General features: G+C 45.4%; 1 protein-coding gene and 1 pseudogene across 2 annotated transcripts in view; both read right to left on the bottom strand.

Annotated features, from left to right (window-relative positions):
• Positions 1-11,756: 11,756 nt before the first annotated feature.
• Positions 11,757-25,596, bottom strand: part of Abat (4-aminobutyrate aminotransferase) — a 96,006-nt gene continuing 82,166 nt past the window's right edge. For both annotated transcript variants that reach the window (XM_021644985.2, XM_060364156.1), the window contains 3 exons: positions 18,660-18,806; positions 17,627-17,738; positions 11,757-14,711 (listed from right to left, as the gene is read on the bottom strand). In XM_021644985.2, the coding sequence (XP_021500660.1) occupies positions 14,590-14,711; positions 17,627-17,738; positions 18,660-18,806 (381 nt within the window). In that variant the 3' untranslated portion in view covers positions 11,757-14,589. The remainder of the gene's footprint in view (positions 14,712-17,626; positions 17,739-18,659; positions 18,807-25,596) is intronic.
• LOC110553192 (zinc finger MYND domain-containing protein 19-like) lies at positions 18,817-21,133 on the bottom strand (annotated as a pseudogene).

Below are 25,596 nucleotides of genomic sequence, written 5' to 3'. Positions count from 1 at the left end.
GGTTAAGAGCACTGGCTATTCTTCCAAAGGACCTGAGTTCAATTCCAAGCAACCACATGGTGGCTCACAACCATCTATAATGAGATCTGGTGCCCTCTTCTGGGGTGCAGGCAGAATATGAAAAAGGTGTATGTATTTTTATGTATATGGATGTTTTTTCTGCTTGTAGAGTCTGCACACCAGAAGAGGGCATCAAATCACGTTGTAGAAGGTTGTGAGCCACCGTGAGTGCTGGGAATTAAACTCAGGGCCTCGGGGAAGAGTGGCCTGTGCTGTTAATTGCTGAACCATCTGTGAAGTCCCTAGTTGTAATTTTTTTTTTTTTTTTTTTTTTTTTAGACCAGATCTCTCTTTGTTACTTACTGGCTGTCCTGGGGCATCCTATATGTTGACCAGGCTGGCCCTGAACTCAGAAATCCTCTTCCCTTTGTCTCCTGAGTGTTGGGACTAAATAAAGGTGTGTACCAACATGCCAGGCTTTAGTTCAGTGGGTTTTTGTTTTGTTGGTTGATTGGTTGTTTTTGTTTTGTTTTGAGACAGGATCTCACTAGGTAGACCAAGCTAGCCTCTTGAAACTCCAAGAGATCCACTTGCTTCTGCCTCTTGAGTGCATACTCTACCATCTCAGGCCCCAGTCACGCCCGTTTTGTTTGTTTTTTGTTTCTTTTTTGAGACAGGCTTTCTGTGTGTAGCCCAGGCTCTCCTAGAACTCACTGTAGACCAGGCTGGCCTTGACCGCAAGAGAGCCGCCTGCCTCTGCCTCCTGAGTGCTGGAATTAAAGGAGTGTGCACTACTGCCTGGCCAGTCTGTCTCACCTGTTTTGTAGGGTCTTTTTGTTTCAGTGTTTTGAGACGGAATCACACCGTGATTCTAGGATTTGGGAAGCAGAGGTAGGAGGATCACTGCCAGTCTGAGGCCTGGTCTACGTAGTAACAGGACTACGTCGAACCTGTCTTAAAAACAACAAAACCTCAGCCCTGTCACAGTTGGAACACTGGCGTTGCCTTCTTGATGTTCTATCCACCTAGAACATGAAGCTCCTAACACCATAGGTGCAAGCGCCTGTTGCCACCATGCCTTCCCACTGTGATGGCTGTACAGTGATGTAGGTGATTGGAGGGGACACACTGGGTGACGAGAGTGCGGCCATGTGTACAGGATGGACACACTGGGTGACGAGAGTGTGGCCATGTGTACAGGATGGACACACTGGGTGACGAGAGTGCGGCCATGTATACAGGATGTGGACACACTGGGTGACGAGAGTGCGGCCATGTGTACAGGATGTGGACACACTGGGTGACGAGAGTGTGGCCATGTGTACAGGATGTACACACTGGGTGATGAGAGTGTGGCCATGTGTACAGGATGTGGACACACTGGGTGACGAGAGCACAGTCATGTGCGCAGGATGTGGACATACTGAGCCATGAGAGCATAGCCATGTGTGTAGGATGTCAGGGCGATGATAGGAGCCTGGATATTTTGGAGCTGTTTTAGCAACAAACAACCTCTAAACATTAGTCTAAAGAGTTGTGTGATAATGAGCTGTGTTAGTGACACAACCCTGACAGCCTCACTGTGATCCCAGTATCCATAAGGAGAAAACTGAGGCCTTTGGGTTATGCTCTGACCTGTGCATTGGCATGCACACCCTCTCCCCACATAATAAAAACTGAGATGTCTTTTACAGTTTGGTTTTGTTTGAGATAGGGCCTTTTGTACTGTATAGCACAGGCTAGCCACAAACTTGCTGTGCAGCTGAGAATGACCTTGAATTTGATTCTGCTGGGATATTATAGGTGTGGCCCCGTTGTACCCAGGGGGCCTCAAGCCAGTTTAGAAGTGCCAGCTTAAGGTCTGCAAATTTAGCTCAGTTGGCAGAATGCTAAGACCTGGGTTCAATGTTCAGCATCATATAAATTGAGTATGGTGGCAGGCACCTGTGACCCCAGTCCTTGGGAAGTAGTGTCAGGAGGAGCTGGATTCCTTGGCTTTTTAACGAGTTTGTGGTCAGTCTGGTCTAAGTTAGACTATATTTCAAAACAACAAACAAACCAGTAAGAAGTTCCTGTTCTTGAGTTTGCCTTTGGCTCAGTTTTATGATGGTAATACTTCCAAAACACTGCCCAGGCCCTTTCCTGTTACTCCTGTGGCCAGGTTCCCCAGGTGGCTGCAGTGGGGAGAGTCAGCATACCATTAACAAGGCTGCTAGGCCTGCAAGGGTCATGCCAGGGAGATGAGAGCCCTTTCTCGCCAGAGCGGCCTTTGCTGTGTGGTCTGCTCTCAAGGTGCCAGCAGAGGGCACACAGGAACAAGAATTACTCTCCCTTGGCTCCCTGCTACAATCAGAGCTCTCCACTGAGAATAGGAAGTGGGTTAGGGTTCCAGAACCCCAGCAAGACAGTAGTTTGAGCTGTTTAGAAAACAAAACAAAAGCCAGGCTTGGTGGCCTAGGCCTTGAATGCCAGGAAGCAGAGGCAGATGGATGCTCAGAGTTTGAAGTCAAGGGTAACAAGTTCAGGCCACAGGAGGCCTTTAGATTCAGACTGTGGCTACACTGGTGATTTCTCCCTTTGAAAAGTGATCCCAGAATAATAGTTGTCTTAGTTCTTTTGGCTTTTCGCCTGCATGCGGTGCTGCTGGGGATCCAACCCAGCGCTATAAGCAAACATTCTACCATTTAGCCACATTCCCAACCCCTTTGGGTCATAATAAAATAAATGCCAGGAATGGTAGTTCATGCTTAAAATTACAACACTGGAAAACTCAGGCAGGAGGATTGTTGCATGCATAAGGCCAGCCTGGGCTATGGAATGAGACTCAACCCCTGCCTCCCAACAAAGCATGGGTTGGTTGCACTTGACCATGGTCCCATCATTTGGGAAACTAAGGCAGAAGGATCAGGAGTTCATGGTTATCCTCAGGTACAAATTCGAGGCCAATCTGGGCTACCTGAGACCCTGTCTCGAAACAATGAGCCAAATGAGCAACCTTACTCCACCCCACCAACTGCTACAGACTGGGTGACTCAAATAAAATTTCTTTCTTTCTTTCCTTCCTTCCTTCCTTCCTTCCTTCCTTCCTTCCTTCCTTCCTTCCTTCCTTCCTTTTTTTTTTTTCAGAGCTGAGGACCGAACTCAGGGCCTTGTGCTTGCTAGGTAAGCACTCTATCACTGAGCTAAATCCCCAACCCCAACATTAATTTCTTAAGAGTTTTGGAGGCTGGAAAGTCTAAGCCTTTTATTGCTGGTGATTGGGTTCTGTGCCTAGTGTTTCCAGGTTCTTACCTTTTATCCAAAGAATTGAAAATAAGGGTTCACATAGGAATACAAAAATAGCAGGGTCACTTTATTTGGGGTGAAGTAATAGTACAGATTATAGAAGGACACATGGTCAAGGTTGACAGTAGGCTGCAAGAGTGAGAGTACAGCTTGGGTCTCATGAGTTCCCATGAAGGAGCAGCAGACTGGTTGACAGATTAAATCATATATTCACTGAAGGGACTCTAGCCAGCCCAAGCATGGCAAACATCCTCTGGCAGGCTTTGCTCTTCTTCCCCATTCCCTCTGCCTTGCTAAAACCTGCTAGATACATTTCTAAAGCTAGTCACCGAGGTCCATTCCCTTATTTGGTCACTTCCTCCTGAGGCTGACTACCAAGGTCCAGTAATGAAAGTATCAAAGTATTGAAGTCCCACAATCCAAGGCCCCCTAGGCTCACCTAATTAACACACCCAGTTAAAAGTAAACACCTTGCCATTTGCCTATCAGCCACATCTGTCTCCTCTCTATCCAGAGGTAGCCCTTTGTTGTCCCCTCCCTAAAAAATAATCCTGCCTCTGCCTTGCCCCCTTTCTCCTGTCTTCCTTGTTTGTTCCCCTTTCTCCTTGTTCTCTAGCTCCTGTCTTTGTTCTTATTCCTGCCCTTGGTTCCTCTGGGGCAAATAAATCTCTATGCTGAGAACTTGGGCTTGGGGTGTCTTGAACTGACTTGGAGGTCCCACACTTTTCTAACTGTGCATGTCCCTTCCCATAATGCATCTGATTTTAATCATATGCACACTCCTTTGTGCTTAGGCATAAGGTGGTAAATAGGGGAGTCTCCCTGTAAGTTCACTGGAAGGATGGCTTGCCTTACTGCATTGCACACCCAGAACCAGCTCACGCTGGATTGGCTAGGGATACACTGGGAATGTGCTTGAATAGGAACTACCCAATCTGGTTATTATTTTTATTATTCAGAGATGGGAGTGAAGCCTAAAGCAGGCAGGTGGTTTCTGAGGTGCTAGGTGCATTATTTGTAGAGGGGTGTGTGCACAGCACACAGAAGTGAAGGATCTGTGCTGCCAAGTGCATTATGACGAGGATGCACGTGAGCAAACCCAAACCACAAGGCCCCAGGCTAAATTTGCTGTGCTTACCTCTCTATTGCTGAATCAAACACATCTGTCTGGCTGTGCTGACACATGAGAGAAAGAGGATGAGGGAGAGTTTGGGGTTTGTTTTAATAATTACTTAAATTTTGAAGCAAATTGGAGTTTATTAAAGATGTTTCAACATAGATTTAAGTAGGGCATTAGAAGAGGGAGGGAAGCCAGGTGAGATGGCACATAACTGTAACCCAAGCACTAATGAAGCTGAAGCAGGATTGTTGCAAAGTCAAGTCAAGGCTAGTCTGCTTTACCCAGCAGGGCTTGGAGAGAGGGGGAGGAAGGAAGGAAGGAAGGAAGAAAAGAAGGAAAGAAAGAAGGGGGAGTATTCACTAGGTTTTTTGTCAACTTGACACAAACTGGGTCATTTGCAAAGAGGAAATTGAGAAATGCCTCCATCAGACTGGGCTTTAGGCAAGTCTGTTGGGCATTTTCCTAATTAGAATGACAGATGTGGGAGGGCCTAGCCCACTCTGGGTAATACCAGCCCTGGGAAGATGGCCCTGGCTGATTCGAGAAAGGTAGCTGAATACAAGCCTGCAGAGCAAACCGGTCGGTGCACGTGTTTCCTCGGTGGCCTCAGCTTCTCAGTTTCCGGCTCCAGGTTCCTGCCCTCACTTCTCTCAATGATAGACTGTAACCAGGACATGTTAGCCAAATAGACACTTTCCTTCTAAAGTTGCTTTTGCTTACGGTGTTTATCACAGTGACAGAGCCACTAGAACGGAACAGGAGAGAGGCATACACACGTTTAAGAGAAAGGCAATTGTACATGCCTTAGAGTGGGGCCGGGCTTCCCAACAGAGACTTCTAAGATGCATTTAAGCATCTTATCAATAGCCATAGAAGATGTTGATAGCACCTGAGCTTATGTCAACAAAAAATTTAAAAGATTAAGCCTGGCAAGAGGGCTCAGCAGGTAGAGGTGCTCGATGCCAAGCCTGATGACCTGAATCCAATCCCTGAGGCCCACAGAGTAGAAAGAGAATGGATTCCCACAAGTTGTCCTTCGAGCACCACACGCTAGGTGTGGCACCCACACACTCACACAGACACACACTGAATTAAAAATATAAACATCTTATAAAAAAGATCAAGTTCAAGGGTTTTGGTAAGGCTGGATATGGTGGTGCACTCCTGTAATCTCAGCACTCCTGAGATGGGAGGGGGGCAGGAAGATCTTGTTTGAGGATAGCCTGGGCTATATGAGGTCCCATCTCAAAGTAAAAATAAAATAATAAAGTATAGAAAATAGAGTCTGACACAGAATCTATCCCAGACTCTGACACAGGCTGATTTTGGAGGACCGAGCTGAGGATGCAGGTGTACACACACAGCACCTGAGTGACAGCCTAGGCACCCCTGCTCTCCTAGGTTGGGGGTACCTATCCCTGTCTTCTTGCTTGTTGATGATGGGTTTTTGAGATAGAGTTTCATATAGCCCAGGGTGACCTCAAATTTATTAGGTAGTCAAGAATGACTGGAGATTCTCCTGCCTTTCAGGTATGTGGTACCACATTCCACTTAAAACCTATGAGTTTGAGAGACTTGTTCACCAGTTAGGCTAAGCTAGCTGGCCATGGGGTCAGCCCCTGGGGTCCTCCTGTCCCCACCCTCCCTGTGATGGGATAAAAGGTGTACATCACCCCAGCTTGCTTTTGTGAAGGTACTGGGGATCGAACTCAAGATCTCCATGCTTGCTCAGCAAGGATTGTACTGACTGACTGATCTCCTCAGCCTCCCTAGGCCTGACTTTTTGAGGCAGAGACAAGCTTGCCAACTATGTACTTCCATTCTGGACCCATGCTAGGTGCACATCAGAAGCACACAGTTGTTGAAAAGTTTTGGATGCAATCCTGTTTGCTTCTTGCAGCATGGCTTTCCTTTCTGTCTGCTAAGAACTGTCTGGGCTTTGTCTCACACTGTGGCTCTGCATCATCTATGCTTGGGGACAGGGTGGTCTGTGGCTTGCCAGGCTCTGTTCAGCGGACAGTGTAACCAGTCACCACGTGAGATCTGCTCTAGCTGGCAAGGCTTTGCTAATGAGTACCACCTGCCCTGCACAGCTCCTATGGAGCTGTTGCCCTTTCTGTTTCCCCAAAACAAGCTTACCTTGTCTTTCAGCCAGAGGTCTATCCCTCATTCCAGGTCATCATCAAACCACTACATCTAATGTAGTTTGTGGATTTAGATGCTTTGGGAGGACAACCTGGCTCAAACTTTCATTTCATGGCTATCCAATGGTTTCTGGACTCCTGAGTTCTTTAATGGAAAGCAACAAGGTCCCTCTGAGCCTCGGGCAGAGTCCATGTTTTTATCGCCTTGTTTTGATCCTGCAGCACTCAACTATAAAATCATTCTTGATTAGACTTAATCAGGCAGGCCCCATACCATCTGGCCTTGTTTGTTCCTGTACCAGAGACAAAACATTGGTTTCACTGATTAACGGTTGAAAGACTCCAGCAATAGCCAGGCTTGCCTTTGCGCTGGGAAACCGGCAATATTTGTTTGTGGTAACGTGGCTTTTATGAAAACAGACTGTTTGGTGGTGTTGGACTTAGGAGACACATGGCTTGTCACACAGAAGTAGTGTTTTGTTTCATTATTGTTGTTTTGAGTGTCTAGGAACAGAGTCTCCTATATAGCCATGGCTTGCTCTGTATATCAAGGTGCCCTCAAACTCCTGCTTCTGCCTCGTAAGTGCTGGGTTTTAGGACTATGCTACCAAGCCCAGCAAAGAGCAAAGCAATGCTGAAAGATACCAGATGCCTCCCACTTGGCAGACAATTTTACGTGACTTTATTTTTAAATTTAATTTTTAAGGGCTGGGCAGTAGTGGCACACACCTTTAACCTTCAATCCCAACACTCAGGGAGGCAGAGGCAGACAGATCTCTATTGAATTCAAGGCCAGCCTGGTCTACAGAGTGAGTTCCAGGACAGCCAGGGCTACACAGAGAAACCCTGTCTTGAAAAAAAAAGTAAAGATTTTATTTTTAAATTATGTGTATGTGTTTGTACATATGAGTGCAATGCTTAAGGAGGTCAAAAGAGGGCATCAGATCCCCTGGATCTGGAATTCTAGGCATTTGTAACCACCTTATCTAGGTGTTGGGAACCTAACCCCAGTCATCTGGGTTTTGAGAGCAAGATATACTCTTTTAAAAATTTTTTTTTACTTTTATTTTTTATATTAATTACAGTTTATTCACTTTTATCCCAGCTGTAGCCCCTCCCTCATTCCCTCCCAACCCTACCCTCCATCCCTCATCTCCTCCCATGCCCCTCTCCAAGTCCACTGATGGGGCGGTCCTCCTCCCCAAGATATACTCCCCAAGATATACCCCCCTCTATAATCCCTTAATTTTAGTTTTTGAGACGACATCTTGCTTTGTAGCCCAGGCTATCCTCCAACTCTCAATCCTCCTATCTCAACCTTCTGAGTGGCTGAGATTTCACATGTGAGTCACCACATCCAACTTACATGATTTTTAAAGAAAGCTTTAGCCAGTGTTCTAGCTTCTGTTGCTGTGACAAAAGAGCCCTTAAAAGAAGCAACTTAAGTGAGAAAGAGTTTATTTTCACTTGCAACTCCAGGTTATAAATCATTGCTCTTGTAAAACCAAAGTAGCAGGAACTTGAAGCATCTGATGACATCACAGGCACGGTCAAGTTTTCCAAGACAGGATTTCTCCAATAGCCTTGGCTGTCCCAGAATTTGCACTGTAGGCCAGGCAACTCACAGAGATCCACCTGCCTCTGCATCCCTGACTCTGCATCCCAAGCGCCGGGATTAAAGATGTGTGCCATCACTGTCCGGCTGAGATAAACGAGTGTGTGCATGCTCAATTACTTGCTTTTGCTCAGTTCAGTTTCTCTACTTTTACATAGTGCAGGACAGTCTGCCTAGGGAACAGTGCTGCCTCTGATGCGCTGGTTGTCTATCAGTTAACTGAACACAGCCTTGCACAGGTGTGCCTACAGCCTGACTCAGTGTGGACAGTTCTTCACTGACTCTTCTCAGGTGATTCCAGCTTGTGTCAAATTGACAAGTAAAGCTAACCAGAGACTGAAGACAGTTTGGGGTTAAAGCAGTCATTGCTTTTCCAGAGGATCTGGGTTCAATTCCCCGCATTCACATGGCATCTCACAACTGTAACTCTAGCCTCAGGGGACCCCTCTTCTGGCCTCTGGGCAGTGTGCACACATTTATGTGTGCGAGTAAAGCACCCATACACATAAAATATTTTGAAACACCAAGGCAACCATCACAGCCAGCTCCTGTCCTTGGTGACCTGTAGAGGACACAGGGCTGAATCTTCTTTCCCTGTTACTACCTACCTGGAAGCTTGACCCATTTGTACACCCCAGCAAGCAGCAGAGCTGGGCCGTTGTGCTGGCGTGGTCTGTCTGGCCAGTAAGGATCATGGAGAGATTGAGGAGCAGTGCAGAGACTCTGGGCTGGGGCTCAGCTGCTTTAGTGCTCGGGTTTCAGGTTCCAGCATGAAACCAACCAGGGTGGGCGGTGCTCACCTGTCGTCCCAGCGCTTGAGGTGTGGGCGCAGGTAGATTAAAGGTCAAGATTATCTTCAGCTAGCCAGCAGGTTTGAGACCAGTCTGGAATCCATGGAATTCTTAAAACAAAACAACAGACAAACCCGCTGACCGTGGAATTGTGGACTCTTCCACCCAGCTGCCTCAGGCAGTGTGCTCACACTGACAGTGATGAGTTCCCCACACTGTCTTCTTTCATATATGGTGTATAACAAACCTAGGCTCCCCATCTGCCTGATGCTGGGCATGGTGAATATATCTATAATCCCAGCGCTTGATATGGGGAGGTCAACACCGGTCTGGGATGCATGACCAGATGAGGCCAGCCTGGTCTACATAATAATACCCTGCCTCAACTTCTTCCTGTGTCAAAAGATGGGCACACAAAAACATATATCTTCTAAGTTTGTTAGGGAAATTTCAAAACACTAGGTGTATTCTTGTCATAGGGGATATTCAAAATGATCATCAGACTATTGTTACTATTATTTGTAATAAAATAACAATATAATAAAACAACAATAATATTATTAATGTATGATTATTTAAAAAACATTTAGTATAAAGGTAAACAGAGGCTAGAGAGATGACTCAGCAGTTAGGAGCACTGGCTGTTATTCCAGAGGGCCCAGATTCAATTTTCACCATTCACACGGTAACTCTCAAAGGTCTGTAACTCTAGTTCCAAGAAACAAGGCACCCTCTTCTGGCCTCCACAGGCATTTATGAAAATGGTGCACAAGCTGGGTGTGGTGGTGTGGTGGGTCACGCACTTGATCCCAGTACTCAGGAGCAGAGGCAGGTGGAACACTGTGAGTTCAAGTCCATCCTGGTCTACAAGTCCATGACAAAGCCAGAGCTACAGAGAAACCCAGTCTTTGGGTGGGAGGAAGTGGTGCGCAAACATTTAAACACCCATGCACGTAAAAAAATAAAAATAAAAATGAGCCAGGCATGGTGGCACATGCCTTTAATCCCAGCACTCAGAGAGGCAGAGTCAGGCAGATCTCTGTGAGTTCAAGGCCAGCTTGTTCTACAAAGTGGGTTCCAGGACAGCCAGGGCTACATACAAAGAAACCCTGTCTTACACCCCCACCTCCACACACCAATATTAAGGTAAAAATTGCCTTCTGGGCCATACATGGTGGCACACACTGTTAATCCTAGCATTTGGGAGGTAGAGGCAGGTGGATGTGAATTTGAGGGATGCCTGCTGTACTTAATCAGTTACAGGCCAGCCAAGGCTGCATAGTGAAAGCCTGTCTCAAGACTAAATAAAAAGTAAATACACAAATGAAATGCTGCCTTCTGAGCTAATTGCTTCTCTCGTGTGCTGGAGGTCACATGTAGGCTATAGGCCATTGTGACACCATAGGTCACTGAGAACTCTGCCAGTACCTCTCTTCTTTATGTACTCATGAGTCTTAAAAAGTTATTGTATTTTTTATGTGCATGTTTTTCCTGATGTATGTCTGTACATGTGCATACATGGCGCCCTTAAAGTCCAGTTGTGGAGTCCCAGGTGGTTGTGAACTGCCACGTGGGTGCTGGGACCTGAACCTGGGTCCTCTGTAAGAACATGAAGTGCTCTTAACCCCTGAGCCATTGCTCCAGCCCCAGGAATCATTTGTAAAGGGTTATTTTATTTTAAATTTTATATGTACATGTACATCTAAATATGAGTGTGTACATGTGAGTTTAGGTAGCCATGCAAGCCGGAAGAGGGTGTCAGATCCCTTGTAGCTGGAGTGCTGGGAACTGAATTTGAGTCCTCTGCAAGTACGACCCACTCAGGAGTTTTTCTAAATGCATCTTGGATGATTCTACTGTCCCAAGTCCTCAGCCCCTCTGCCACCGCCATAGAAAGCCTGTCCTTTGGTGTGGCGCACTGGACCCTGAAGGATGTGAGCTGGGCTGCCTCTTTGCCCTATTTCCCTTGTCATCTCATCTCCAACTGCTTGTAACCTAGCAGTAATGACCCCAGAGATATCAGCCCTCCCCTGTCATCATCCTCCTTGCTTCTGTCCTGTGTTCAGTCACTGCAGCAGCCCCTACAAAGTCTTGAAAATCAAACTTGAGGGCTTGACTTCCCACATATCTTCTCTGCTGGATTGAAGCAGCCCCTTGTAGATGGACAGGAGGCTCAGAGGCCCAGGAAGCTCACACAGAAACTTACTCTGTCAGAGATTTATGAATGTTAGCCTCCCTCCTCCCACATTCATGAGGTTTGAATACTTGTCCCAGCTACCGACACTATTTTGAAAAGCCACGGAAACTTCGGGAAAAAGTGGGTCTTTGGGGTGGGCCATGAGTTCTCTACCCTAGTCCCACTTCTGTCTGCTTTCTGCTGCCTGATTGAGGAACAGTGTGACCAGCTGCCTCAGCTCCTGTGGCCGAGCCTTCCATGCCGAGATGGACCGTGTCCTTTACTGAACTTCCAGCTGAACTTCCCTTTCTCCTTAAGTTGTGTCTTGTCAGTTACTGGGTCACAGGAGGAAAGCAGGGACTGTGGAAAGCCACAGCAGCACCCTTGCTTAGGGAGAAGCCACTTCAGCGGACCATCAGTGACACCATCACCCATGCTTGCGTGGGCTTTTATGGGACGCTGCTGTGCGAGTCCCCCACACGCCTCTAAGTAACCAGTAAGTTCACCGGTTCACCAGGCTGGACTTGGGGGATCGTTACTTAACCTGCCATTGCCCCATCTGGGGTGGATAGGCACGACTGAGAATTAATGCTGCCCCCGGAAAAAGCCCACAGTCACTCTGATATTTCTATTATAAACATTTTCTTTTAATTTAAGAATACTGATTAACACAGGAAACATTTAATTCATGGAATTGTGCACATGGTCACCAGTTACACTGTGACATGTTCGTTTCCTCATCACTTGTTGGCACTGTTGACAATTACTGTAAACAAGATCACTTGGTTTGCATGAGTCTGTGATGCTGTGGTTTTCTACAGTGAGCTGATATATATACGTATATAGATAGGTACAGAGCTATTAGTACTTTAATGTGCACACTTTTGCATGGTTACTGAGCATCAGTAAAAATCATAAAAAAACCACCCATTTATAATAAAAAGGGAGGATATGCTAAGACTTGATAGTACTGGGCCTTGTTTTCTGCAAAACTGACAAGACTGGCTAGAGACGTTTACTAAAGTCTACTGCACTAATGCATGATGGGTGTTCATCCAGACTGCACAGACACGCTTGCTTGTGGGTTCTGTCCACAATCTTGAGTTTTATGGAAAATCCTTTTCCTTGGAATTCTTCCCATTAGCCCCCTACTTCCAAAGAGGCCGTCTCAGAAACACACCGTGCCCCGGTTAAGAACATGTGGATAAACGGCTTAAACTTTGTTTGTCTAAAATGAGAGGAGCTGTCCCCAGGCAAGGAGTGGACAACACATCTGGAGATGGCTTTCTAGAAACGATTTATCCTTCTGTCTACATGCCCCGTGGCAGGAAAATGAAGTATCAGCTGCTCCCTCCACTAAAGAGAGCGATTCCTGCTTGTGTCCTGGCTTAAAACCCTTTGAACTCCAAGGACCTGCCTGAGTGTCTGCACGTGATGCTGTGGTTCTTAGGAGGCAGCATGCTTAAACCAATATGATGAGTTAGGGTTTGGCCTGCGAGTTCCGAGTTTGTTAAGACCTTGAACTTGTGTGGGGTCCGGCACCCCAGGGAAAGGGCTGAGGAATGAACAAAGATGTCTCCGCCTTCCCCCTTCTTCACTCTTCCTTGCCTTTTCTGCTTGACTAACTTCATTCATTCTGGAGAATTCTGCTCAGGCATCCTTTCCCCTTGAAGGCTCCTTGGACTTACTAATGTTCAGAAACCCTTGCTGGTGCACTTCCCATTCTGACTTCAACATTAAGGGTCTGTGGTTCCCAAGAGAATGGGAGTCCCTGGGAGCAGGGACTTTATCTGTGGAACTTTGTGTTCCTGGTGCTTAGCACAGGATCTGGAACAATACAAATATCTCATGAAAGTGTGATGAGTGAATAAATGATTGATATGGAAATAAACATACAGGTGAATGAAAGCTTACATGGAGGCAGGGAGGCAGACCCCATTACTTACATGGTTACTGAAATGACCTTAAACACGGCTATGAAGAAGTGGCTGAATCTCAGACTGTGGGGCTATGACATGACTGGTATTCATTGATTTGCTGTTTCTGTTAAGCATGTCAGCCAGTGCCTTTCATTTTCAAGGCAAGTAAGTTGATGGCCATGTCTAAGGAAGCATGAAAGCTAGATCTTTGGATGATTCATTATTAAAAGAGCAAAGGGCTCAGTTGGGAACCCTGGTATACCCACCTCCCCAGACAGTTAATGAGGGCACCAGGATGGAAAGAGGCTTCTGTAACAAAACAGCCCCCTGCACTCTACATGTTAAACACTGCCTCTCTGAAGGGTGTGTGTGTGTGTTGGGGGGGGGCACTTTACTCAGGAACCTCTCAGGTCAAGCCAGTTCTAAGAACATCTCACCGGCATAAGCACTGACTGCTGGCCTCAGGGCATGCTCCACACACAGGAAAGCACAGGCTCTGTGGGGCCGGGCAAGTCCAAGAAAACCATCATGAACCAGCAAGCTGCTTTTCCACATGTGGTGTCCGTATGCCTTTATAAGGAAGACACTGCCCTTAACAGGAAGTCTAGCAGTGGCCCTCTGGGATGGAATAGCTGTGCTCAGGAGTGGAGGGAATGAGTGGATGAGTGAAAGTTGGACTATGAAGTTCCCAGGATGAAGGGTCACAAGTCAGAGGCCCTGGAGGTGGAATCATGGGCCCTTCTGCCCATGCTCCTCAGTGTAGGCTCCAGAGGCAACTTCAGGTCCCATGTGACCCCTGGATGCTCAGGATATAGTTTCCTTCCCTTGAATCGAGACAGACACTGGGTGGAGAATGTTGACTAAGAACTACCACTGGCAACACTCAGATCCTCTAGGAGCATAGGTCAGTCAAGGACAGAATTCACAGGCCAGGGACATCACCAAGGGCACAGGGCTGAGGGGATCTTGGTGTTTAGGATACCAGAAGCCCCTCCATTCCCCCAAACACAGTCTGTATCTCCACACTTTGTCATCTTCCTCTCAGCCATCTGGACTCCAAGTAAGTCACAAGTGGGATGTGTAGCTGGGAATTTGGTAAGAAGTGACGAGAGTTTGTTTGTGAAGGACAATAGGATGCCAGCATCTCTGATCCCCAGACAGGGTACTTCAGATGGACAGAGACACAAGGATCCCACCCACCCACCTCAGAGCAGGTGTAACACCCTTTGAGTTGCTTCTAAGAAACTGGTTGGTCCAGGGTTGGCAGAAATATGGCCTTTCCTAAGACAGTGTCCAAGGCTTACGCAGAACTGGCCTTTAACCAATGGGCACCATGAGTTTTGCAGGGAGGAGACCCAAACCCAGGTCCTCCCCACCCAGTCCTCCACAACCACTGACCAATGAGCCTGGCCCACAAATGACCCTTCTGTTTATGCTTTCGCTTCTGATAAACGTTTAAGTGAAATATGAATTAGGCAAACTAATCAAGCTGACACCGCTGAGACCGGGCTTTCTCTGAACGTCATGGAAACGGCTTCTTTACTTGAAGTCTGCTAAGATGCCACTGAAAATATTGAGGAACAGGTGAGCGTGGTGATCCCTGAAGACCAGCATAGGGCGGAAACGGATGGATTTGTCACCGCAGCCCCCCAATACCACACCTGGAAGAAGAGCAGGAGTAGATTAGAAGTGTGAGTTTCTAGGGACACATTTTTGGAGACTTGGTGGCCACTGTCATTCACCCTTGGCCACACTCTCTCACACAGGCCCCTCTGACTTCCTCCACTCACTATGTACCCTTCCATCCTTCCCCTTCTCTCTTCCCTCATCCACCCTCTTCTTTCCTTCCCTCCTAATTTTGGTTTTTGTTCTTTTTAAAAATAATTTATTTTTATTTTATGTACAGTGGTGTTTTGCCTGTATGTGTGAGGGAGTCCGATCTCCTGGAACAGGGTTTACAGACAGTTCTGAGCAGCAATGTGGGTCCTGGGAATTGAACCTGGGACCTCTGGAAGAGAATTCCAGTGCTCTTAACTGCTGAGCCATCTCTCCAGCCCCTAAGTTTAATTTTTGTTTGTTTGTTTGTATGTTTGTTTGAGACAGGGTCTCACTGTATAGCCTTGCTGTGCTAGAACTTGCTATGTGGTCCAGGCTGGTCCTAAATTCACAGAGACCTGCTTGCATGGTTATTAAAGGCATGGGCCACCAAGCCTAGCCCTCCTAATTTTAAACACCTTTTGTCCTACTATTACTGGGTTGGATAGTAGAGAAATCTCAAGGTAAAAGTTCTTGCTTGCCAGAAACTCATGGTGCACCAGGGGAAGAAAACAGGTAAATATATATACAAGCACCCGCGGAGCGGGTGACCCACTGCTGAAGAAGGATGGACTCTGCTGAGTTTCACACGGAGCTTTATCATCTGTACTGGGTATGCTCGCCTGGCTTTCTCGCTCACTGTCTTTGGGACTCTTTTTAAGAAGGAAGCTAAGCAAGGCATGGTGGGCACATGTCTGTAAGCCCAGCCTTTGCGAGGTGGAGGCAGAAGTTCCGAGTTCTAGACCTAGGCTATACAATGAGGCCCTATCTTAATACATAAATAAATACAAATTTAAAAGCCAGGCTTAGTGGACCACGCCTATTATCCTAGCATCTTAAGAAGGAGGACTGCAAGTCCAAGGCCAGTCTCCGTTATAGGGTGAGTTCAAGCCACACTGGCCAGGTTAGTGGGACTCTTGTCTCCAAGTTAAAAGGGGAGGGAGGATGAGGTCGGTCAACAATCAAAACACATATCATGAAAGCCAAATGGCCTGAATTCAACCCTGGGACCCACATAAAGGTATGAAAGAATGACGCCATGATGTTGTCTTCTGACCTCTACATATTCACCATGGCACAGACACATATCATACACATACATATATCACAGATATAATAAAAATTTTAAATGAAAAATGGGTGGTGGGCGGGCTGTAGTGGTAGCTGAGGTAAGCGGTTACAATACTTGTTTGTTATAACGTGTAAGGTTATAGGCTTGATCTTCAGCACTACAGTAAATCCCAACAACAAACAAAAAAACAAAATGAAGAACCCAAACCAGCTAATTGTCCTTGTCCTTTGGGGACTGCTGCAGGGACTCCATAAGGAGGCAGAAGAGGGGCTGCAGAGATGGCTCAGTGGTTAAGAGCACTGTCTGATTTTCCAAAGAATCCAGGTTCAATTCCCAGCACCCACATGGCAGCTCACAACTGTCTCCATTTCCAAGGGATCTGACTCCTTCACGCTGATGCACATAAAATTAAGTAAATTATTTTAAAAAGGGCAGAAGAAAGGACCTGTGGTAGAGCTCACTGGTAGGGCTTGCCTAGTATACACAGACACTTGGGTTGGTCCCTCCTAATAAAGTAAAAAATAAAAAATAAAAAATAAAAATAGAAACAAAAGAATATACAAGAGAAAAGTCTGACTGTGTATATGACCCAGAGTGGTTACTTAGATCTCAGCCCAGTATCCTCCCACTTAAAACTCTCAGTGTTTTCCCACAGCCCTTTAGAAAACTCCAGAGCATGAGTCCCTCAGGCTAGCATGAGGTGGCCTGGTATCCTTTTCTTAGCATCTCTCCTTCCATCTGTCTGCCTCAACTTCATCATCTTCCTCTTCCTCTTCTTTTTCTTCATTGGTTTTTCAAAACAGGGTTTCTCTGTGTAGCCATGAACTCACTCTGTACTCAGCCTGGCTTGGAACTCACACCTGCCTCTGCCTCCCGAATGCTGGGATTACAGGCAGTGCCATCCTGCCTCAGGCCATCATACATGGCCCTCCCTCTGCCCAGGGGACTCTTCCTTTCTCCACCTAGCCTGTCCTTGCTCATCCCTCATGCCTTCTGGCAAATACCAACACCTCAAGGAACCCTTCCTAGACATCCAGGGTCCCTCCCAAGCCCCGCTCTCCACTCCTTCCTTGTGCCCAGAATCGAGGCAGTGACTACTTGCCAAATGCCGTGTTTGCTCTCTTCTTTCCTGATAAACCATGGCTTCTTCACTGTGGAGGTTTTCATCTTTAGTACAGCTTGGCTTTTCAGTGGATGCCAGTAGCGTATGAGTGGATGAAGAAATCTCTCATGGGCTGGTGGGGTGTAACCCAGTGGTAGGGCTTGCCTAGCCTAGATGAGGCCCTTGGTTTGATTCTCAGCACTGAATAAAATGGGTGTGGTAGTATATGCCTGTAATCCCAACTGGGAAAGTAGAGGCATACACTACCACGCCCATCTTATTCAGTGCTGAGGATCAAACCCAGGACCAGGAGTTTAAAGTCATCCTCAATCAGCTACAGAGCAAGTTTGAAGTGAGTCTGGGATTCATGACATTCTGCCTCCAAAGTATAGGAAAAAGAAATAAAGTCAGATGATAAGTGAATCAATCCCACAATAACTTTCTTTCTCTGAGAAAGACCACCGAGTCTGTCTATCTTACGTGCCTCTGTTCCCCCACCCTGTACCTAGCAGAGCTTGGCACCACACCAAGTGGAGCCAGACACTGAGGAAATGATCCAGTTCTGCATCTGCTCCCATCCCCCTTACCTTTGTTCCTGGCAATTAGAATGAGTTTATTCCGTATGGATTCATCTGGAGTGTCGAAGGAACAAAAGGTGCCTCGTCCTCTCACTCTGCTGATGAACTGGGGATACTGGGCCTGCAACAGGGGGGAAAGTTGAGATCAAAGCTGTTCCCTGGGCACCAGCTTGTGCTGCCATGCCCACACAGCCTTTATGTGGATGCTGGGAATCTGAACCACCTCCCAGCCCTGTTGTTTAGGAAAGTCTCAGTCTACAGCCCTAGCTGGCCTAGAACTTGCTATGTGGACCGGAAGGATCTCCACCAGGCAATGACCTGCCTTTCTTTCTGTCTTTCAGTACTGAGCTCATCTGAGTGTGACACAGGCTTGGCACATTACTTATTTTCTATATTGTTGACTTGCAGGAGTAATAGTCTTTTGGACATCAGATAGCTTAAGTAAAACATGTCATTAAAAGTAACTTCACCTATTCCAATTTGCTTTTCATCTGGCCTCTAAGATACTTAAAATTATACCTAGGAGCCAGGCATGGTACCATACATTTGTAATCCCAGGACTTGGAGGCAGAAGCAGGAGAACGGGGAGTTCAAGGCCATCCTTGATACATATCAAATTCAAGGCCAGTGGGCTACGGATACCTTGTGTCCATATAATAACATAAAAAAATTACACACATGGCTTACAACAGACCCCCACTGGATAGTACAGAAGAGGGAATTATAGAGCATCATAGGGGAAATCTCCTCAAAGGAATGTTTGAATTTGATGGCAAGAGATAATGAGTCATTGAACTGGGGGAGGGCATAGGAAAAGAGGAGGGAGGAAAGGAGGGTGGGTTTGGGGGGGTGGGGAAGGGGGCTACAAAGTGCATAATCTGTAATTAATAAAAATAAAAAATTAAAAAAGATAATGAGGGACTAGCAATGGGGTTGAGATAGAAGAATGGGGCTACCTGCCTTTGCACATGCAAAGGCCTGGGAACCCAGCTAGCTGAGAGTTGCTAGGCAGCAAGCACAGTAGCCAGGCTGACACAGGTACCTGGAGGTCCAGCAGCCCTGTGAGGAGGGTCTTCCCGGCATGGGCCACATTGTTGAGCAGGTCCTCCCGCTTGATGATGTTGATGACCTCAGCCAGCAGCAAGTTCTTAGATGGGTCCCCCAGCCAGGTGTTGAAGATCCGGTAAGGCTGGAGAGAGACGGGATGGATCAGAAGGGCTCACATACCAGAACACTTCAGAGGGTCCTCTGCCCCAAGGCACACCTTTTCCTGCCTAGCTCTTTTTGATTCCACCTTTTTATTCTGCCTGTGCAGGTCTCTATGTGCACCCTCCACTGCCCAGGGGACAAACTCAGTTACGTGATAGCCTTTAGCTGAGTGGTGATTGTTTGCTATTTGACGAATTCAATGATTGATTCTAATTTAAACTTTCTAACTCTCCTCTTGCTTCCCCTGCAAAAAATATGTATGTGTGTTAATAAACATATTAACATATAAATAGTGTGAAAGGTCCTGGGGAGCCTTCCTGTTGTCTCTGCTAGAGGTACATACTGGAGAGAGAAGCATTGTCCCCACCAGCTGCATGTACCATGAGGTCTCATGGCAGCTGTTCTGGACCAGCCACTGGCTTCCTTGGCACCTCCGGGTTGAACTGTAGTCTGTGTCCATGAAGAGCTGGAAGCTGGAAGCTTCTGGCAATGGCCACTCTGGCCCATCATTTCTCTGGTTTATGCTAGAGAGACGTTTCCTCTCCCAACAGCGCTTCATGTGGGCAAGCCAGCCCTGCTGCAGGCAGCAGGACCCACAGACATTGAATCCCTGAAGCTGCGTCTCAGGCACCATGCAGGGAAGGTGACACTCAGAGTAGTTACAGGAATTCTCCTCCACCACATCCCACTGGCATTACAGTGCTGGGTCATGTTCAGGATGGGGGACTGCTCTTCTCTGGGGTCCACAGGAAGCTGCTGCATTGCCAGCCACTGTAAGTTTGCTGCCTTTGTTACTGGAGGTCTCTTCAGCTTCAGGCTTCCAGTCCTGCAGCTCCAACGGCAGGTTATCCAGGCAAATGTCCTCCGACACAGTGTTGAGATGTTCCACCTGAAACCAGCGGGCCCCGCCTCCCCTGGGTGGTTCCCACAGCAGCTCATACAGACGCCTACTCAGGTCCCTTCTGTTCTTTGGTGAAGAAAGGCTCTGTTTCCATCAGCATCTACTTGCATGTGAGACTTACAAGAGTAGCTCACCACCAGCAGGATGTCTTGCTCATTTATCAGCGTGTATTTGATCGTCCCAGCCTCCTTAGCAGAGCTGCATAAAGCCCAGTTTGAAGTCGGTCAATGTACCAATGTACCAATGGTGCTTCTCCCTTGGGAAGTGCCTAGCCTAACGGGGTGCTCTGGGGATAGCCAGCCAGCCAAATTAGTAAGCTTCAGCTCTAAAGAAAGGCCCTGTCTCAAGAAAGAAGGTGGACAGCTCCTGAGGAACAGAACTATTCCTCAGCCAGGCTGACCCCAGGGAGATAACAGTTGACCTGGCTTGAGCCACCTTAAACTGAACCCCACCCCTTTTGTATATGTGTACATATGCATGTGTGTGTTCATGTGGGTATACATGCACATTTGTGCACGTGTGTGGATCCAGAGGTTAACCTTGCTGAGGAACAATGTGTTCCTCAGGAGATAGCCACCTTATTTGTTTATTTTAATCTATCTATCTATCTATCTATCTATCTATCTATCTATCTATCTATCTATCTATCTATCTATCTATCATCTGTTTTTTTGAGACAGGGCTTCTCTGTGCAGCCTTGGCTGTCCTGGAACTCACTCTATAGACCAGGCTGGCCTCAAACTCACAGAGATTTGCCTGCCTTTGCCTCCCTGAGTGCTGGGGCTAAAGGTGTGTGCAACTACTACCTGGCTCTGTCCACCTTATTTTTGAGACAGGGTCTTTCCTTAAAGCTAAGCTAAAACTTACTGACTTCCTTCCTGTCTCTGCCTTCCCAACCATGCTGGGATTGCAAGCCTGCACTACCAGGCCTGGCTTTTACATGGGTGTTGGGGCTCAAACACATGTTGTCACACTTGCATGCCGATCAATTCACTGACTGAGCCATCTTCCTAGCACCTACACCTTTACATTTCCCCAAAAGGAGAGAAACTGAACTAGCAAACATCTCCCAAGGGCTGGGAGGGTACACTGATTATGTTATTGAAGTCTTCCTATAAGAACCCTACATTTTGGCACTGTTGAGAGAGACTTGGCTGTCAAATACCCTGGGAAGTCCCTCAGGCTCAGAAATACCAAGGCTATTGTTCCTCAACTGCAGTCACACATGAGTTAAAAAAGAGATGCAATGTTAAGTGATTTCATTGTGCAAACATAATGTTCTTAGACAAACTAAGATGTCATTACAGTGTCACTAGACAATATGACCTTAAAGGACCACTGTGACATGTGCACCCCATGTGGTTGAAACCTTGCTATGTGGTGTACAGCTGCCCTACAATCTTCATCCCCGATAGCAGAAAGCTGAGGTGCAGAAAAGCTAGGAGGTCCTTGCCATAGCAAATGTGGCTTGTTGTTGGTAGTATTGGCACTGCGCTGTGGTCTGCTGACTCAAATTTGATCTACTTTTCCCATCCATGAATCCTCACAGAGGCAATGTGGCCAACTAGCTAAGTGCTTCCTAGCCTCTCTTACAGTGAGGACTAGCAATATGCTCAGGTTTAAGTCACATGACAGAAATAAAAGAACTATGGCTAAAGAGATGGCTCAGCAGTTAAGAGCATTTGTTGCTCCTGCAGAGGACCAGAGTCCTACCAAACCTAGCACTCACACTGAGTGCCTGTAACTCTACCTCCAGGGTTCTGAAGATCTCTTCTGGCCTCTGCTGGTAGTAGCATGCACAGACACAGAAAATAAATAATAAAATAAACGGAAGGAAGGGAGGGAGGAAAGAAAAAGTGAAGGGAAGAAGGAAGAAAGAACTATGTGGAATTTCTGTGAAGGCTGTTAAAGATAAAAAAGAGCATTTTTTTCCCTTTTTCTTTTTCCTGACCTCAGACTAGAATTGAGGTATAAAAGCTGGAATTCCAGTAGCCATATTGGATGGTGGAGCTACCTTGAGGGTATAAACTACAGGTAGGAATGATGAAAAGATTTTGGACCCTTGAAGGCTATGTGTGTGTGTGTGTGTGTGTGTGTGTATGTGCGCGCACATGTGCACATTTATATGAACATATGAAAATTTGTAGCATACATATATATATATTGAGAATTTTGATTTCTTTAAAAAACAAGTTATGTTATGTTAATATTTTTGTTTTAATTCCAGATGTGTGACATGGGGCTGCTTCAGATTGTCTACAGCAGCAAACTATAACGTGGTTTGTGCTTTTGCAAAGGCATGATTTGTACCAGCTGCAGATAGTTTAATTCTGAGAACTATTCATTCATCCATTCATTTTGATACCAGGTTTCTCTGTGTGGCCTTGGTTGTCCTGGACTCACTTTTAATTCTGGAAACTCTTGAGAGGGTATAAAAGGGAGGGCTCCAAGAGGGCCTATGGCAGCTGCTGCTCCCCGAGCTGATGTCCCCACTGCTGCTTCTTCCTGCTGTTGTTGGTTCCTGCTGCTGCATTTTTGAATGCTGGATTGCTAGATTGCTGCATTGTTGGATTGCTAGATTGCTGGATATTCTGATAAAGAAGTTTGGACTTGCCCCAGGAACCTGATGACTCTAATCAGCAGAAAGTAGTTTAAAGAGGTCTCAGTTCCATCTCCCCTCTAACCTTCTTTCTCACCTATCTAGTGTTGGGGGTTGGCTACTTCAGAAGGTTTATGTACAGTTTATAGGAATTGGTAAGTTATTTCAAATAAAACAAAGTGTACGATGGGTTAAATGTGTGGGACAGTAAGGGAAAACAGGGAAGTTGAGACCTTATGTGGCTGACATACCCATAAATTTATGAGGAGGGGATATTTTACAACAATGGGGTACTCAAATTAATATTTCTGCAATCCCAGAGATAGCTTATGATGAAATTATAGGGGAAATGTTGGATGCTCCTGGATATGTGTCATCAAAAACAATCACAAGCTCTGTCCACTGTCCAAACACAGGACATCACATAGATTGTTTCCAAATTTAAAAGGGAGGGCACCGCTGAAATACCAACAGTCCTACCCCTAAAACGGCTGACAAACCTGTGTGGGTAGAGTAGTGGCCCTTAACTAAGGGAAAATTGCAGGCACTAACAGCCGGTACAGGAGCAGCTGGAGGCTCAGCATATAGAAGAGTCTACCAGCCCATGGAGTTTCCCTGTTTGTTATAAAAAAAAAAAAAAAAAAAAAAGAAATCAGGAAAATGGAGGAGGTTAACAGATTTAAGAGTCATGAATAAAGTAATTCAACCAATGGGTCCTTTACACCCTGAGCCTTCTTTACCTTTTTTTTATTACCTAAGTCATGTCCTATGATAGTAACTGATTTAAAAGATTGCTCTTTCACAATCCCTTTTCATGATCATAATCGGGAAAGTTTTGCTTTCTCAGTACCTACTTACAATAATAGTAACCCAATAAAGAGATGTCATTGGAAATTGCTTCCACAGAGAATGTTAAATAGTCCAACTTTGTGTCAATATTTTGTGCAACAATCACTAGAAATAATCCATAGGCAAATTCCTCAATCTATTATTTATCATTACATGAATGATATTTTGTTGGCTGATTCTGATACACATACATTAGAAAAAATGTTTAAGGAAACACAAAGAATTTTGCCATGCTACTGGTTACTGACTGCTCCTAAAAAAAATAGAGAGGAGATTCTATTAACTATTTGAGTTATAAAATAAGTCAACAAAAAATATGATCATAAAAGATAGAGATCAGTTGCAAATTTGTAATGATTTTCAAAAGTTAATGGAAGATGTTAATTGGATTAACTTCTCATGAGTTAGGTAGTTTGTTCCAAATATTACAGGGAGATTTGGTCTTAAACAGTCCAAGATGGTTACCAGCTGAAGCAGAAAGAGAGTTAACTTTGGTAGAATGAAGACTGCAAGATGCATATGTGGATCAAATTGATCCTAAACTTGATTGTATTTTGCTTATTTTGCCTTCAACTCATTCTCCTTTTGTGCTCGTTATGAAAAGGGAAGATAGTATTATAGAATGGATTTTCTTAGTACATAAACAAAGTAAAAAAAAATAAAGATGTATATAGAAAAGGTTTCTGAACAAATCATAAAAGGTAGAATAAGACGTCAATTGTCATGAACAGACCTAGACAAAATTGTAATGCCTTTTACTAATGCTGGGATTATGTCATTATGAGTAGTTAATGAAGATTGGCAAGAGCTTATAGTAACTATTTGGAAGAAATTAATAACAAATATCCTAAAAGCAAACACCTGCAGTTTATAAAAATAACTAATTGGATTCTCTCGTGTATGTAAATGGAACACCAGCTCCTGAAGCCCTTACATTCTCTACGATGCAAGTAAGTTAGGAATGGCAGGCTGTGAGCCCTGAATCCGTTACATACTACCCATGTTCATCCCATACACGTTTGCCAGGTCCATTGGCACAAGGAAATGAGGAAATTATTAATTGATCAATATGAAGTATGTTAGAAGCCTCAAATTTTTACAAAAATACCATATTAACAATAAAATCTAAAGAAAAAACTTATATCACTTGGCAAGAAGCTAAGGAAACTACAAGAAAATATCCTACTTGTTCTCTACATGCCCAAACTCCATGACCTCCTGGAAGTAACTCTTGGGATACCCAGGGAAGTTAATAAAAAAGGAAAAATAGCAGATAAGAGACACTGGGTTATATATTAAAAAAAACAAACCTGTGGAATTAGTACATCCTTATACTATAAGGATTTAACACCGGAATGGAAGCCTGCAATAGTTTTGCATTGGGGCCATAGTTTTGCTTATGTTTCTACAGGGAATGAAAAAGTTTGCTTACCATCACAACTTAGAGAGATTAGAATTGATCAGGGAAGACCTACTGCTAGTTGAGACATGAATGTCTCTGTACAGCTTATGAATCTTTTTGGCTACCTGCTTCTCATGACTTATTATTACATGCCATTCTTTTAAAGATTTATTTATTTATTATGCATACAATATTCTGTCTGTATATAGACCTGCACACCAGAAAAGGGGACCAGGTCTCATTATGTATGGTTGTGAGCCACCGTGTGGTTGCTGGGAATTGAACTCAGGACCTCTGGGAGAGCAGCCAGAGCTCCCAACCTCTGAGCCATCTCTCCAGCCCGCCATTCTTTAATATAGCATGAATGGAGATTTATATTACAGTTTGGTCATGCAATCCAAATAGACTTATAAAGTTGACAGATGTCTTTTACCTGCTCAAACATAAAGCAGAAAATAATCTTTTGCTAATTTGTGCATGCTGCACATTCCATACATATGTTAATGTGGAAATGTACCTATAATATTACCTTTAAAAGTTTGTGTATGTTTAAAGCAAACAGACAAGACACCAATGAAGATAAAGCAAGTGTCCCAGATGATCCAGCCTCACAGACTGCCTCAGTCAATTTAAAATGGTGAGTTCAGATGGTTCAGCCCCACAGATTCTTTCAGCCAGGACTTCCATTAAGCCCTGCACATTTCTAACCCACAGAGGCTGGACAGAAAAAAGATACAGCTAGCTCTCCCAGGACTTAACCAATATCCCAATTTTCTTAGAGTCCCCAAAAGATGCCTTTGCCCTGAGACAGAAGGAAGCAATTTTAAGAACATGACACCTCCATTCCCAAGAGGTTGGTGGGTTTTGGTTGCTCCATGGGTTATGGATGTTTGTTGTTGTTTGGTTGCAAGTTGTTATTAGTTGGAAGTCAGAGAGGAAACAAAGTAAAGAAAGTTAGAATCAGGGATCTTTTTCTCTCTTTCTCTTTCTTCCCTCTATCCTTTTTCTCCTATCTAGCA

The sequence above is a fragment of the Meriones unguiculatus genome, chromosome 11 (assembly GCF_030254825.1).
Source record: "Meriones unguiculatus strain TT.TT164.6M chromosome 11, Bangor_MerUng_6.1, whole genome shotgun sequence".
NCBI classification, from domain to species: domain Eukaryota; kingdom Metazoa; phylum Chordata; class Mammalia; order Rodentia; family Muridae; genus Meriones; species Meriones unguiculatus.
Note: the sequence above shows the minus strand (reverse complement) of the source record. Positions and strands in the feature narration are given on the sequence as shown.